This window comes from Lactuca serriola, chromosome 7 (genome assembly GCF_051521515.1).
Source record: "Lactuca serriola cultivar US96UC23 chromosome 7, Lser_US96UC23_V15, whole genome shotgun sequence".
Lineage (NCBI taxonomy): Eukaryota > Viridiplantae > Streptophyta > Magnoliopsida > Asterales > Asteraceae > Lactuca > Lactuca serriola.
The window spans coordinates 178908924-178924371 of NC_136414.1; the positions used below are offsets into that span (position 1 = coordinate 178908924).

The 15448-nt window shown below is 35.6% G+C and overlaps 1 protein-coding gene and 1 pseudogene across 2 annotated transcripts; both read left to right on the plus strand.

Moving 5' to 3' along the window:
- Nucleotides 1–4515: 4515 nt before the first annotated feature.
- Nucleotides 4516–8773, plus strand: LOC145064594 (vacuolar protein sorting-associated protein 51 homolog; annotated as a pseudogene). Its single transcript, XR_013688062.1, has 9 exons — nucleotides 4516–4640; nucleotides 5148–5422; nucleotides 7086–7268; nucleotides 7319–7467; nucleotides 7565–7636; nucleotides 7715–7765; nucleotides 7836–8069; nucleotides 8144–8328; nucleotides 8436–8773. The product of XR_013688062.1 is annotated as a vacuolar protein sorting-associated protein 51 homolog (transcript).
- Nucleotides 8774–9738: 965 nt separating this feature from the next.
- PRL (Minichromosome maintenance (MCM2/3/5) family protein) lies at nucleotides 9739–13835 on the plus strand. Its single transcript, XM_079009387.1, has 15 exons — nucleotides 9739–9895; nucleotides 9982–10049; nucleotides 10139–10198; nucleotides 10295–10518; nucleotides 10808–10985; nucleotides 11082–11204; nucleotides 11299–11388; nucleotides 11481–11623; nucleotides 11873–12050; nucleotides 12132–12323; nucleotides 12412–12584; nucleotides 12668–12871; nucleotides 12970–13135; nucleotides 13210–13431; nucleotides 13531–13835. The coding sequence occupies exons 1-15, from the start codon at nucleotides 9865–9867 to the stop codon at nucleotides 13633–13635; spliced, it is 2157 nt and encodes a 718-aa protein (XP_078865513.1). The 5' UTR covers nucleotides 9739–9864; the 3' UTR covers nucleotides 13636–13835.
- Nucleotides 13836–15448: the final 1613 nt, after the last annotated feature.

Genomic DNA, 15448 nt, shown 5'->3' on the forward strand with positions numbered 1-15448 from the left:
ATGTCTTTCGTTGCCATTGTCTATATCCATAGAGGTCTTGAAGGTAGATTCACCAATCAACTTTGCTTTTCTATTGCGCCAAACCATTGCTGACTCGGCAGCAATAAGCATGTAGGTGAGATCTATAAGGGTCACGTCGTAGTTCATCATATAGTACTTTCTCACGAACTCACTATATGAGTTGGGAAGTGACTGAAGAACCCAATCAACAGCCATCTCTTCACTAACAACGGATCCCATCATTCTTAGTCTATCAATGCACGACTTCATCCCTAGGACGTGTGCACACACCGACTTTCCTTCTTTATGTTTACTTGCCAAAAGGGCTTGAGTGATATTGAACCTTTCAATTTTACAATCTTGTGGGTTAGGGAGAATAATTGGAGGAGGAGGAGGAAGTGAAGCATGATTTCTTGATCCTCGATCGAATCGTGGAATATCATCTTCATGTGGAATGCTTGTTCCACGGGATTTGGGAATACCATAGTTGTCGAACTTTGACATCTACAAAACGGGAGAAAACGAATTCAAGTTAGTTGATTGATTGAGTCCTTGGTAAATCACCCAAATGAAATTCCAAGGCTAGGACCCAACACAATATTCTACAACTCGGGAGAGGGATGCCGTAACCCTAATTGCAGAATATTTGAAGGTAAGTGAATGACGATTCACTAATTTCCACCATGAAAAACGAAAATTAAATTTAAGTTTTTAAATCTATGAAAAACCCTAGATCCTTTGAGATTCATTGAACATTTCAATGGCATGTTTAAATCTCGATATGCCCCTCTTGTTTGTGACTGGGATGCCGAGGATCACAAAGCGGGTGTGAATAACCATGCAAACTTACATGGTGCCCTCACATGTTACAGTCACCTATTCGATGTGCCGGTAAACCACACACGCTCCACCGAACTATGACAAACATTGAGTCACCCTTTGCTACCTTTGCTTAGACCCATTTAGTGTGCCGGTTAACCACACACGCTCCACTAACGTCTTCGCAAGGGCACAAAGTGTAATTTCACGGAATTGCATCAATTCACTTTTGCCTAAGTAACTAAGATTGAGAATTTTATGAAAACATTTAGTTACTTTTATATTTCATTATACTTATAATGGAAGGTTTTGTCCCATCCTACCCGTTCGGCTAACGACCCTCCACTAGTCAAGAGTGCGGTGGGTAAGAGTGGATACCCATTCAATCGCCATTTTATAGGCAATTTCCTTAAACACCCCTTATAGACCAGCTTCGTGAATGAGGCCTACTAACGGTAAGACTGACTTTTAGTTATACATATATATAATGTTAGACTTTTAATGTTATATATAGTATAGGGTGTATTTTATAACTTTTAAAATACTATGTGGTTAACTATAACAATTATACTTTTAATTAAATGGTTAACCTAAACTTTTATGGATTTATTAAATCCTTTTAATTTTACACCTTAGTTAATTAATAAAACCATAAGGGTGTGATTTGAACCTTTTCAAAACTTTTTAGAGTTTTAGAATTTAACATTCCTAATTAAACATTTAATCAACTTTTAAATTCCAAAACTTGAGGGCAAGTTTTGAAACATTTCAACACATTAGGGTTTAGAATTTAAATATGCATCAAAATTAAACTATTTAATCAAAATTTAAATTCCAAAACTTGAGGGCAAGTTTTGAAACCTTTTTCAAAACATTAGGGTTTCAACTATTTAAATTTCAAAACAACAAAACTTTTGGGGTTCAAATTTAAACTATAAAACCTAAAGGGCCAAATATGAAACTTTTCACAACAACAAGGATCAAATAACAAATAATTCAAATTAACATTTAATCACATAATTATCCATATTTGATGATTTCTTGCAAAATAATTTATCAATTTACTTAAAATAATTAATAAATTATCTTATAAGGAAACAATTATCCTATTAATTGATAAATATCTTCAATTAGATTAAAAATATAGTCAAATATATCATTTAATCGGATTAATATTAATCTAACATGATAAGGTAATTATCCATAAGCAAAAACAACAAGAAATCCCGAAGTACCCTCCTTCTGACGAGTTGACTCGTCGAGTCAGACATGGACTCGTCGAGTCACCTTGGACTCGGCGAGTTCAGCCATGGACTCGGCGAGTCCAGCCTCCAGAATGCAAAAAATCGAATTTTTCAGTTACAACAAGCATCAATACAATAGAAACCAATCAAGGCTTTGATACCACTGATGGGTTTTGGTCATAAGACATCCTATGTGCTCATACAAACCCTAAAGCTCGGATCTAGGTTTCTCTATTGTACATACTATGAATCCAAGACTTTGAAACCTAATTCTAGCATATGGAAATCAGAATTCACATGTAAATAGGTTTAAGAACATACCTTGATTGTTATATAGCAATAACAATCCAATTCCTCCTTGAATTGACCTTGGAAGGCTGAGAGTCACAAGTGTCACTCCTCGAATGGCTTACAAACACCATAAGCAAGTGGAGAAGGTATAAAGAGAGAGGAGAGAGGTTAGAATTCGTATTTGGGACTTCTTGGGAAGGGATACACGAATTCATGACCTTGGGGTTGTTTATATAGGTGTAGAGATAAGGTTTCAGTCATTATCCTTATCTAGTTGATTATCCATTAAGCAACCAATAAGATAATCCTTGAATCCTTATCATACTCGAATTCTAAGGCTTTCCAACCTTAAATTCGTCCACCATATATAAAAGATAATCTTTACCTTATTTTGTAACTATCACATAATTACAAATCAGCCCCTCTAGTTTAATTAATTACATTTGATCACAAAACTAATTCTTAATTAATTATCGACCAATATTAATTAAACAAATATGATTTCTCCTTTAATATATTATTCTTATAACATATTAATAAATCATATTATCCTCTCTCTTTATTCATTTCTCCAATCAAGTTGCTTTGGTGAAGGCAACCCAAAAAGACCATGCACCATCGGGTCAAGTACATACCAAAATAGTTATGGACTTAGACACTAATCCAACAGAAATAGCCTCTAAAATGGCAACCTAGGCTCATATCTCTAAGGAAGTAGCATAAAGCAAGGAGATTGGGGCTCTCTGGCCCTCTCAAGGTCCAGATCCACAGTTTAACACTCAAAGGGACATCATAAGCATCATAACCAAGCCAATAAAGGATAGAGAAAACCCTAGATTTAATGGTTCTACACCAAACCTAGATTGGTCTGCCTGAGTACCCCGTCGATATTCTCCTTTGGCTCTCGCAAATCTCAGTTATATGTCCCTCATCGACATAACTCATTCACTACGATAGCTGGATATCAAGAGGGTGTTTGGGTTGCTTTTTGAAATAACTTATTAAATTATTGTTTTTTTTAAACCAATAAATTAAAAAAATGTTTGGATATGAGATAAGTATTTTTTTTCTGTAAAAAAATAGTTTATTGGAACTAGATGTGGCAATCGTGTTCTGTCGTGTGCGAGTTTGTGTCGTGTCGAAACAATAAACAGGTTGAAAATGTTTGACCTTAACCTGACCCGTTTAATTAACATGCCATGTTGTGTCAACTTTATTTTAATGTCGAGTTCGTGTCGGGTTGCTTGTTAGGGGTATACTTTGAAACATGTCGTGATGTTGTGTCATGTGAGGTTGAAACACTAAACATGTTGAAAGAGTGAGAGTTGAGCAGTCAAAAAGGAAAAAGTGATAGTTGAGAGGCGAGATAAATAGAGTCATAGCAAGTCCAAATGACAAAATGGAAAAAATAAGAATTAGGGAGGTGGAAAACAAGATCATGAGGATGGGAGAATTGTCAAAGGGACTATATAGTTTGGGAGAAAACGAAAAAAACTAAAAATGAAGTTTTGATCTGGACAACTAATTTATTTCCACATTACAAAACGACTCAATCCAAAGATTTTCTTTTACCTATGGTTTTGGTTTTGAATCTTTATAGTTTATTTAAAAAATTCAAAAAAAATTACATATAAATAAATGAGATATTTTCAAACCATATTTTTGACCCTAACCTTACCGGTTTATTTATCGTATTGGTGGTGTTACCCAAAATGGTTTTATTTTCCGTCAAGTTCGTATTGTATTAGCTTTTGGCACTTGTATTTATTTGAACACCTCATTAAAATTACCTATATACCCCATTCTCCCCCAAATACTCCCTCGGCTGTCTATTATTCCACGTTCGTTCTTTACACTCCCTTCCAATGTTTTGAAAACCGGATCGGAGACCAAACCGGTCGTCTTACTGGTTCGATGGTTCAGGTGGTCCAACCGGTCGGACTGGTCTCAAAAACCGAGAAAACAAGATGATGCCATAATTAAATATAATTATATAAAAAAACACAAAAAATCAAAAAATAAATGTGTTTTAAAATTTTCGGTTTTGACCGGTTTTGCCGGTTCAACCGGACCGGTTTTCACCGGTTCACATGAATACCGATTTTTTGGCATTTAAGAACCGGATCCGGGACCCGTTCCCGGTTGAACCGTTCAAACCGGCAGGTGCTGTCCGGTTTTCAAAACATAAACATGGCTCCCTTCACAACGTTCATCAGCTGTGACCCTCTCCGATCTTCGTCTAGACATCCGATCTCCGGCGCCGGCTACTGCTCTTTCTCCGATCCGGTTAGTCCCACTTTCTTTATCCGGTTATACCTCCAGGATCGATACATGAATTTTGATTTCTGGAATAGATGAAGCACGTGATTTACTTGAATCTAGAACTCAATTTCTTGTCTGATTTCTAGTATATGGTTCCCAGTTTATTGATTGGAATCCGGATTTCTTTTTATGGTTCGGTATAAGCTGATGAATTATCTATTTATTTTTTTGGAATCGATGAAGCAGATGATTTTAAGGCAGTTTGATATAATCTGATTTGCTGTTATAAAGTCTACAGTTGGTAGTTGGTTTTATGTGATTCTTGAAATAGAGCAGTTTACAGGGTTTTCTGAATTACGTCTGGTTGATATAGTTTGGTCTTTAATCTTGTTTGATGTTAACATGAAGTATGACTGATGCCTATTTGTGTGTGAATTGTTAGTAGAATGTCTCAAATAATGTTGTTGATATGAGTTATGCCTGTTTTTGTGTGATTTGTTGTTTACATTGTTTACATTTTGGTACTCTCAGATAAGGGAGGAAGTTATACACTACAGAGAAGATATCTAATTGAGTGTGGTTTAGGAGAAGAAACATACATAGGTACAGGTGAAGAGGGACTAGAGAGAAAGAGAAAAATGGCAGTGGAGGATGATAGGGTAAAGAGAACTTGAGATCTGCTGTCGAGTTTCTATTCACAGGATGCTTCTCAGACTTCTGCTCCCACCAACACCACATCAAGATTTGCCACTCTCGACACTATCAACACCACCTCCTTCGATGCCGATCAGTACATGAACCTTCTTGTACGCCCTCTCATCTCATCTTAAATATTTTATTAAATAAAAACTTCTCCCTCTCTTCTTTTATCTCTTAATGTTGTATCAAAATCTGGGTTATATTACAATTTAATTGAGCCCATTTCATGTCAGAGGTAAACTGTTTCTCTCTATGAGTATCAAATGTATATACATATCACTATGCTATTCAAGACTTACAATGAAGGTTCCACATCACCCTTATTCCAGATTTAGAAATCTGGATTTCTCCATTGAATCGAACATGTTTTTGCCAACACTTTGATGCTGTTAACCTTAGCCACTGGGAGGAGTAAAATTGTTCAATTAGAGAATCACTGAGTGCATTATAGAGAATCTTTGGCATACTTCATTTACATTTGTCAAAGAAGTTAGATAGATAGGCTTATATCTTCTATTCTTTTAGTAATTAGTACAAGGGCTCTTTCCTTACCAGTCAAGGTTGAACCTGTAGGTTTTTTAAAGATAAGCCTCCTATTAATTAAGCCTATCATTAAACTCTTAAGTCTAAATTATTATGTGACTGGTTTACTATTTGACAACTTACATTATAAAATGTTTACAATCTTTTCATTTTCTGGCTTAGATTTTGTTTTTCGGGGATGAGTAAGGGTGAGCTGTGTCCTTCTCCTAACCCTATCTTGAGTTACAAACAAATATTTGACTAATTTAGTCAGGGAACTTTTTCTTTAAACCAAATGATCGAACTTCTTTAAAACAAATGATTCATCAGACTTTGGGATGATAACTATTTTTTGTGTTGAGTCTTTAAACAATACTAGACTAATTTAGTCAGGGACCTTCTTTTAACCTGATGACCTGTCAGAACTAGTTTTTGTGTCTAACAACTAACAAGATTATTAATCACTCATTGGATTTTTCAGGCCATTCCCCACCAAGTGATAATATGCTTAACATGAAATTTCAGGCCCTTTCTCTAGCAGATCCATGTACATGGTACTTGTATACCATCGGGAATATACCAAAAAAAAAAAAAAGAAATGGTTTGTGTAGTGGAACTGATCAAACAAGTTGGGGAAGGACTATAATAGGGCTTTGTTGCATCATAGATAATACAAATGTTGTCACAAATTTAGTCATGAGAAAAGATGGGATGCTAGGGACTGGCTTTCATTAACAAAAAAAGCAATAACACTTTACAACAGTTATCTATTAATATGATATTCGACATAGTTTGATGAAGATTAGGGTTTCGAAAGTGCATGTGGTTTCTTGTGGTGTTATTAGACTCTCAAATCTCAATCCATCCTATTAATTTTCTGTAAGATATCAAATATATTTTGAGTTTTGATATATATATATATATATATATATATATATATATATATATATATATATATATATATATATATATATATATATAGCATCTTAAGTCTATGACTGTAAGCACATGCAAGAAAGGGCTATAAATGTGTTAAAAGATGAATACAAAATGTGCACCACTAATGTGATCTAGTATGTCCTAAGTGGTTAATTCTGTACTTCCAAACATTTACCAGGCCTCCATATAAGAGGTTTACATTATCCAAGTCTGAGGCACTTTGAATAATGAAGAGTGATAAGGACATCAATCCATGGCTACATTGTCAGCTTTGAGCACCTTTTGATGCTTCTTTCCCTTACGTATCAGGTACAAAAGTCAAATCTGGAAGGCCTCCTTCAGAGACATGTGGAAATGGCTGCTGAAATCAAGAATCTTGACACTGACTTGCAAATGTTAGTGTATGAAAATTATAACAAATTTATCAGTGCTACAGATACAATTAAAAGGTTAGACAGACACTATCTCTCAGTTACCAAATCTGCTTTATTGGTTGTTTGGCCAGTAACATTGATTGGTGTTGGATATGTATGTTAGTGTAGGATTTCTGTGTTGTTCTTGATGAAGAGTTGGGATTGATATTGAAGCTAAGAGACATGATGATTGGTTGGATACATGAAGGGTTTCAGAGGTTCTTCAGACGACTTAATGATGAGTTACTGTTGCAGCTGGGGAAAGGTTCTTGCAGCGTGTATGTTTCTTGTTCTTGTATTTATTTATTTATTTATGACACACATGTTGTGTATTGTTGAGTTGAGTAAAGTGATTGAGGCTTCCTTTACATACAGTATGTAAATATGAGAACCCAAAGGATTTCTGTTCTTTTGAAGAAGAGGCTGACAACACCGAATTGGGTCAAGGTTTGTCCCATATCACATCTTGCTGCTGTTATAATATGAATATGAATTGATTTATCTTTGTGGCAAACATGTTGACAGCATAAAGAACCAAGAGAAGTTCATATGTTTGTGGATATGTTTCTTCAAGAGGTATGTATGTTCAGCATATAATAATAATAATAATAGTATGTATTTAATAAATAAAAATGTGGTGTGGCAGTTGGTGGCAGTAGGAAGAGAAGTGAAGCAGATATTAGGTGAAGGAGGAGGGGTTGTGCGTAAACATGCGCGCACGGAGAGCAATGGAAGCACAAGCTCTTCACGCAACAATACTAATACTAATAATAATAACCGTTCAAACACCAACAGGGCTAGGAGTCAGCTCCTGGAAACTCATCTGGCAAAGCTGTTTAAACAAAAAATGGAAATCTTCACAAAAGTCCAACACACGCAGGTAGTTAGGTATTTGCTTATTTTAGGTAGTAGATAGATAGATAATAAATCAACTAATAAGAATTTTGGCTGCAGGAATCTGTTGTGATGAGCATTGTGAAACTTTGCCTGAAAAGCTTCCAGGAGTTTTTGTTAGGCTTCAGACATTTAATCGGAGTGGGTTCCAGCAGATTCAGTTGGACATGCAATACCTCAGAACCACCCTCAAAGACGCCACTGATTCTGAAGATGAGGCTGCTCTCGAATTCCTGCTTGATGAGGTACTTTACCCCTCCATTAAAATAAATACTCCTATATCTTTGCATCTATGTGTTTTTGTTTTTGATGTTTTCCTTTTGGGGTTGGGGTCGGGGTTTAAACAAAACAGGTGATTGTTGCTGCTGCAGAACGTTGCCTTGATCCTAGTCCTCTGGAGCCTGCCATCCTAGACAGACTTGTACAACTCAAATTGGCTAGATAGGCCCACCAATGTATCCATTTCCAATTCCAAATCCAATCCAGGGATTTAAAAAAAAAAAAAAAAAAGAGAGCAGCATATCTGTTTGTTGTATGCTTGTGTTATATATAGAGAGAGTGAGAGTGAGAGAGCATCACAGGTGTAGTGTGGTTGGTGGTCCAATTCCAATCAAATCCATGGTGTTGGGGTCTGGATTCTTGTTTTCATATACAAAAATTAAATACCAAGTAAACTGTTTATTCGGATCATATCCATCGGTGCATTCCAAATAATTTGTTAAAAAGATAATGACATCAAACGCCAATTTAATGGTTGATTCAAGAGAAACAAATAACAATTACTCATCTATCATCACTTACTCTAGACAAAAGAAAAGGAGAGCGATCCTATGAGTTTGTAATTTTTAGGGTGGTGATAATCTGATTTGAGCCACCAGTCTAAATACACCACACATACAAATCAATTCTTCCCCTTCTATCTTATATGTATGTGGTATTCAATTATTTAGTAAGGACCGATCAAGGAATTCCTTGTGTTTTGTTTTGTTAATTCATTTTCTCTTATACAATAAAAGCACACGGTGTAATGGTGTATGCATTCTGTAGTAGGTTCTGTGGATTGACTTGCATCACTTAATACAAGATAAGATGCCAAATCCTAAACATGTATTTTCATCATCAAATCATTTGATTTACTTCTGAAATATAAACCGTTATCAACTAACTACATTGAACAAAATGAAATATCATGAAAAATTCCTTTGATTTATTTTGTATGTGTTGTAAACCTTGGCAAACGTAAATTGTTTTAGTGGTCATATATTCAAAAACCAATCCATATACTATTTTTTAAAACACTTGAACTCACACCTTCATAATCACATAGCCTCGTTTCATTTCATACCATTGGACCAAATGACTCTTGGCAAATGGTTGAGGTTTATTAATACCATTCAGATTTTTATGAATTTTAATTGTTTATTCAACCGAACCACTGATATTGACAAAAAATTTATAAGTTTTGAATCTAATTTGTTCAGTTGTTTTTTTTCTTAAAAAAATCATAATAAAAATATGATTGTTGTGGGAAAAGGAGCAAGTGTAGTGTGGGTTCTTTTTTCTCGACTATACGCTTTACCGTTTTGGGCCGAAGTGAGAGTAATCTCATTTTCCCGCCAAAAATCCAGCCTCCATCCCCATTTAGGCGCCAAATCTCATCTCCGTTTCCCGCAACTTCTTCTACTTCCTCCTCCTCCTACTCCTCATCCTCCTCTCTCTCTAACTCACTCACTGTTTCCTCTGAAAATTTGGCTGGTTGAATTGCTGAAACCGGCGGCACAATGAAGGACCTTGATTTTAGCCGGGACAAAGGTATGCTTTCCATATGCTAAACCTAATCCCTGTAGATCAACTCTGTAAGTGCTAATTGCCCGTTCATTTTTGTTCTTATGCAACAGATCTAGCGAAAGTTTTTCTTCAAAACTTCGCTGATGCAGAGGGCGAAGCCAAATATATTAGCATCCTTGTAGGTTTTTCCCTATTGTCTAGGGCACATAAATATTTCTTTGACGTTTTATGTACTAATTTACTTTGCGGTTTTTTTTTCCTACACAGCAAGATGTCGCGAATCGGAAACTGAAAGCAATAGAAATTGACCTCGAAGATCTGTTTGACGTATATTCCATGTTCATGACCTTCATTTAGTACCTTATTACGACATAAGTTCTAAGATTTGATGCTTAAAACCCTTTTCATATTGTTTTTGATCAGTATAAGGATTTGGACGAGGAGTTTGTGGGACGAGTTACCGAGAACACCCGGAGATATGTTGGAATTTTTGCTGATGCTATTGATGAGTTGATCCCTGAGCCAACGGAGGCTATTCAGGAGGACGATTCTGACGTATTTCACACACAACGAGCCGAGGAAGGCAATGAGAATCCTGATGGGACCGACCCAAGACAGAAGATGCCCCCAGAAATTAGGCGTTTTTAGTAAGTATAAACTAGTTGTTTTTTTTCTTCTTCTTAAATTGGTTCTGGCTTTTAAGAAAAATGCGCAACTTTTATCACTTTAATAAATTGATTTCCGACATCTTTACCAAAGTTGCTTCTACACGACAAGCAACTTTGAAATGGGTCCATCATTGCATTTGATTCATTGTCCAAATCGTTTTGTAGGTGTATTATCTGTTTATCCATAGAAATTATGTTGAGAAAATTAACGTTTTTGTGCTAGTTACACTTTTTGCCAAGTTTCTAATGCTCATTGTTTGTAATTCAGCGAAGTTTACATCAAAGCTTCCTCCAAGGTCCAGCCATTTACCATTAGGGAGGTTAGGGCTTCACATATTGGCCAGCTTGTCAAGATATCTGGCATTGTGACTCGCTGTTCAGATGTAAAACCATTGATGAAGGTTGCTGTGTACACATGTGAAGAGTGTGGTTTTGAAATATATCAGGTATGTATGTATGTAGTAATCATGCCCAATCCAGCATGTGGGATTTTTTTTAAACATACGTTTTTGCCTTTATAACATGCTATCTCTATGAAACAGGAAGTAACTGCTCGAGTGTTCATGCCTCTATTCGAATGCCCATCTAAGCGTTGTCAGGTTAACCGGGCAAAAGGACACCTTATCCTCCAACTCAGAGCTTCAAAGTTTTTAAAATTTCAAGAGGTCAGTTCAAGATACCTTTTTGCAGTGATTTTCACATTTTTAAAGCTCCTCAAATCTGTTCTCTTACATTGGATGTTACAATGATAAATTTCAGGCCAAAATTCAAGAGCTTACTGAACATGTTCCTAAAGGTCATATTCCTCGTGCGATGACTGTTCACTTTCGAGGGGAACTTACAAGAAAGGTTGTTTTTTATGAAGATTGCTGAATTTTCAATTTTTTTTGAAGTTAACTGCCAATATTGTTAACACTTGTGAAACCTACTTAAACTTTCAGGTATCCCCAGGAGATGTTGTTGAGTTATCTGGAATATTTCTCCCTATTCCTTATACTGGGTTTAGAGCAATGCGAGCAGGCTTAGTGGCAGATACATACTTGGAGACTATGTCTATTTCCCATTTTAAGAAAAAATACGAAGAGTAAGCAACTCCTAGATTTCTATGGTCATAAGCATCTGTTTTTAGTATTTCAACTGTCCAAAAACTATCAAACTTTTCAATACCTAAATATCTTTCAATGAGACTAAAGGGATCACAATGAATCTCGATACTTTGTTTATGAAAAAAGGGGGTAAATAAAAACTGTTTTTTTTTCCAAGAATTGAAAATGTTATTGATTTTGTATGTTATGGATTTGGTGGTTGAGGGATTTATTTTGGTATTGTGCAGCTATGAACTGAAAGGGGTTGAGGAAGAAGAAATAGCTCGGTTAGCTGAGGATGGTGACATATACAACAAGCTGTCTAGATCATTGGCTCCTGAGATTTTTGGACATGAAGATATCAAGAAAGCTCTTTTACTCTTATTAGTGGGCGCTCCTCATCGGAAGCTCAAGGATGGGATGAAGGTAAAAGTAGTGTTTTTGTTTCTCTTTAAAACCATGTGGTTTGTGTGCACAATACAAGTATGAGATTAAAGTTTGTTTCAGATAAGAGGGGATCTACATATATGTTTGATGGGTGATCCTGGAGTTGCAAAAAGTCAGCTGCTTAAGCACATAATTACTGTTGCACCAAGAGGTGTGTATACAACTGGAAAAGGAAGCAGTGGTGTTGGTCTTACAGCTGCTGTTCAGAAGGACCCGGTCACAAATGAGTTTGTGCTGGAAGGGGGGGCATTGGTGAGTCAGGATTTTGTTACTTACTATTCATATATGTAAACAAAGAAAATATATATATATATATAACTAAATAAATGGATGGGTGTAGGTGCTGGCTGATATGGGGATATGTGCGATTGATGAGTTTGATAAGATGGATGAGTCAGACAGGACGGCCATACATGAAGTCATGGAGCAGCAGACGGTTAGCATTGCCAAAGCCGGGATCACCACATCTCTCAATGCAAGAACTGCAGTTCTTGCTGCTGCCAATCCTGCCTGGTATGAAATACTCTTTACATTATCATTATCATTTTTTAATTACTAATACTAATATGAATGTGTTTTGTTTGATGATGATTCAGGGGGAGATATGATCTCCGCAGAACTCCAGCTGAAAATATAAACCTGCCTCCTGCACTTCTATCAAGATTTGATCTTTTGTGGTTGATCCTTGACAAGGCAGATATGGACAATGATCTTGAAATGGCCAGGCATGTTGTTTATGTCCACCAGAACAGAGAATCTCCTGCCCTTGGCTTTGCTCCACTTGAAGCTTCTGTTCTCAGGTATATATTCATATTCCCTTGATATCATATCACTCAATGATAAAAAAAAAGTTTATAGTTGCAAAGTATGAGAGGATGGATTGTGTTGTTGATAATAGGGCATACATATCAGCTGCTCGGAAGCTGTCTCCTAGTATACCAAGAGAGCTGGAGGAGTACATAGCCACTGCATATTCAAGCATCAGGCAAGAAGAAGCAAAATCAAACAGCCCTCACTCCTACACCACTATCAGAACGCTTCTCAGCATTCTGCGCATATCAACTGTGAGTTGTTTGTATTAATTTATTATATTATATACTAAATTAGTAATATGAATGTGGATTGATGGATGACACAGGCACTTGCTCGGCTGAGGTTCTCAGATGTGGTGGCTCAGAGTGACGTGGACGAAGCACTGCGGTTGATGCAGATGTCAAAATTTTCATTGTACTCTGAAGATCGCCAGAAATCTGGTCTTGATGCAATCTCAGATATATACTCAATACTACGTGATGAAGCTGCAAGGTCCAACAAGATGGATGTAACCTATGGACAAGCTCTTAACAGGATCTCAAGAATGGTCAGTTAGCTAGCTGCTCTCTTTCTTCTTCTTATCATTATTATATGTCTCTTCTTTTTTTTTGCATAATTATAGAGATGAATGTTGGGTTGTCAACAGGGGTACACCGAGGCTCAGCTCAAGGAATGCTTAGAAGAGTATGCAGCATTGAATGTGTGGCAGATTCATCCCAACACCTTTGATATTCGATTTATTGATGCTTGAGTTCATAATGTCTTACTAGTTAGTATCTATCTATCTGTCTATTTTTATTTAAGATGCCCTTCTTTCATGTGTCTTTTTATCATTCAATTGGATGTTGGTAGACAGCTTCAGTAACTTCATATCAAATTAGCTTCAAACATTTGCAACTACCCTTGTATTTTTTTTCTTTGCTAAAGCTATGATGTGTGGTCTTGATGATATTGTTCAACTTGCATACTGTTTCTGCTTTGATATGTGAAATGAAAACCCAAACCATAGTGATTTGCAACACTGTGATGTGATATACTGGCTTGTGAATAAAGTGTTCCTATTTCCTCATGTCCCAAAAAAAACTACAGTATATCATACTATTCTAGCAAAAGTAGGCCAAAGGACAACTTTGGTATGGACAATGGACTTTAAGACGCCCAAACCACTTGCCTTCTCCTTTACCTCCATGCCATGCACACATACGTTATTTGAGAATTGAGACCCTACAATCATTGTCTTCCTCGTAAACTTATCTAAGAACCATTATCGACTTTAGCTCCAAAGCATTTTCTCCAGCCTCCACAAAACATCTTTAGCCTATCAGGTGATATCAAGTCATGAACTTCAAAATCACAATTAAATCTGCCTCCGACTCTATTGAAAATCATATGTATAGTTACTTCTCACTTAGGGGGGATACCTCTAGTATCTATTCAACGAGATGTCAAAGGGTCCGAACGATCATCTTTGTTTAAGGTAAACCACCTTTGAGGTCACCGAGAATCATGATGGAATTTTAGGAATTGCATGGTTGTATAAGTCATAATAGAGAGCAATACTTTTATTGATATTTCACTTATATATCATATCCAAGCAAAATAGCGCCATCTCCTTCTTTGCACATAATCAAATATCTATACATACCAATTCATGAATTGCTATATAATGATCAAACATAAGTTAAACACCAAATCAATAATGAGCACAAATTGGACTATGAATGATAATAGTTACTTTTCTATGATCAAGTTAAACAACCAAGCACAAATTAAGATTAATTATGCTCTCTAACACAGTTAAAGTTAGTAGCTTTAATTACTTTATCTAAGATGTGATTAATCCTAACTCTAATTATTTAATGATCATAAACAATTAGGTTACAAATTCAAGCAATTAGAATGATTAACTATCATGCAAATTTGATTAATAAACAATATAAACTAGAATTAAAACATGTTAGAGTTTTAATTATCAAACACAAGTAACACCAACATATATCATTCAATAGTTGAAATCAACACATACTAGCTAAGCAAACAAATAAACACAAATTTACTTCAAGATTAAAGAGTACTACTGTTCTGATTTCACCTTCTCCTATGGTTGATTTCTAGTGGATGGAATATATTGATTACCAATTTATTAACTAACTATTATGATCAAATATCTAGACATACCAATTCATGAATTACTATGTAATGATCAAGCACAAGTTAAACACCAAATCGATAATGGGCACAAATTAGACTATGAATGATAGTAGTTACTTTTCTATGATCAAGTAAAGCAACCAAACACAAATTAAGATTAATTATGCTCTCTAACACAATTAAAATTAGTAGCTTTAATTACTTTATCTAATATGTGATTAATCCTAGCTCTAATTATATAACGATCATAAACAATTAGGTTACAAATTCAAGTAATTAGAATGATCAACTATCACACATAATTTGATTAAAAAGCAATATAAACTAGAACTAAAACATGCTAGCGTTTTAATTATCAAACACAAGTAACACCAACATATATCATTCAATAATCGAAATCAACACATGAGGAT

Coding starts and splice junctions, on each gene's coding strand:
- PRL (XM_079009387.1), top strand. CDS start 9,865: ATGAAGGACCTTGATTTTAGCCGGGACAAAG. Junction 12,324..12,411: donor TGCTGGAAGGGGGGGCATTG/GTGAGTCAGGAT, acceptor GGATGGGTGTAG/GTGCTGGCTGATATGGGGAT. Junction 13,432..13,530: donor TTAACAGGATCTCAAGAATG/GTCAGTTAGCTA, acceptor GGTTGTCAACAG/GGGTACACCGAGGCTCAGCT.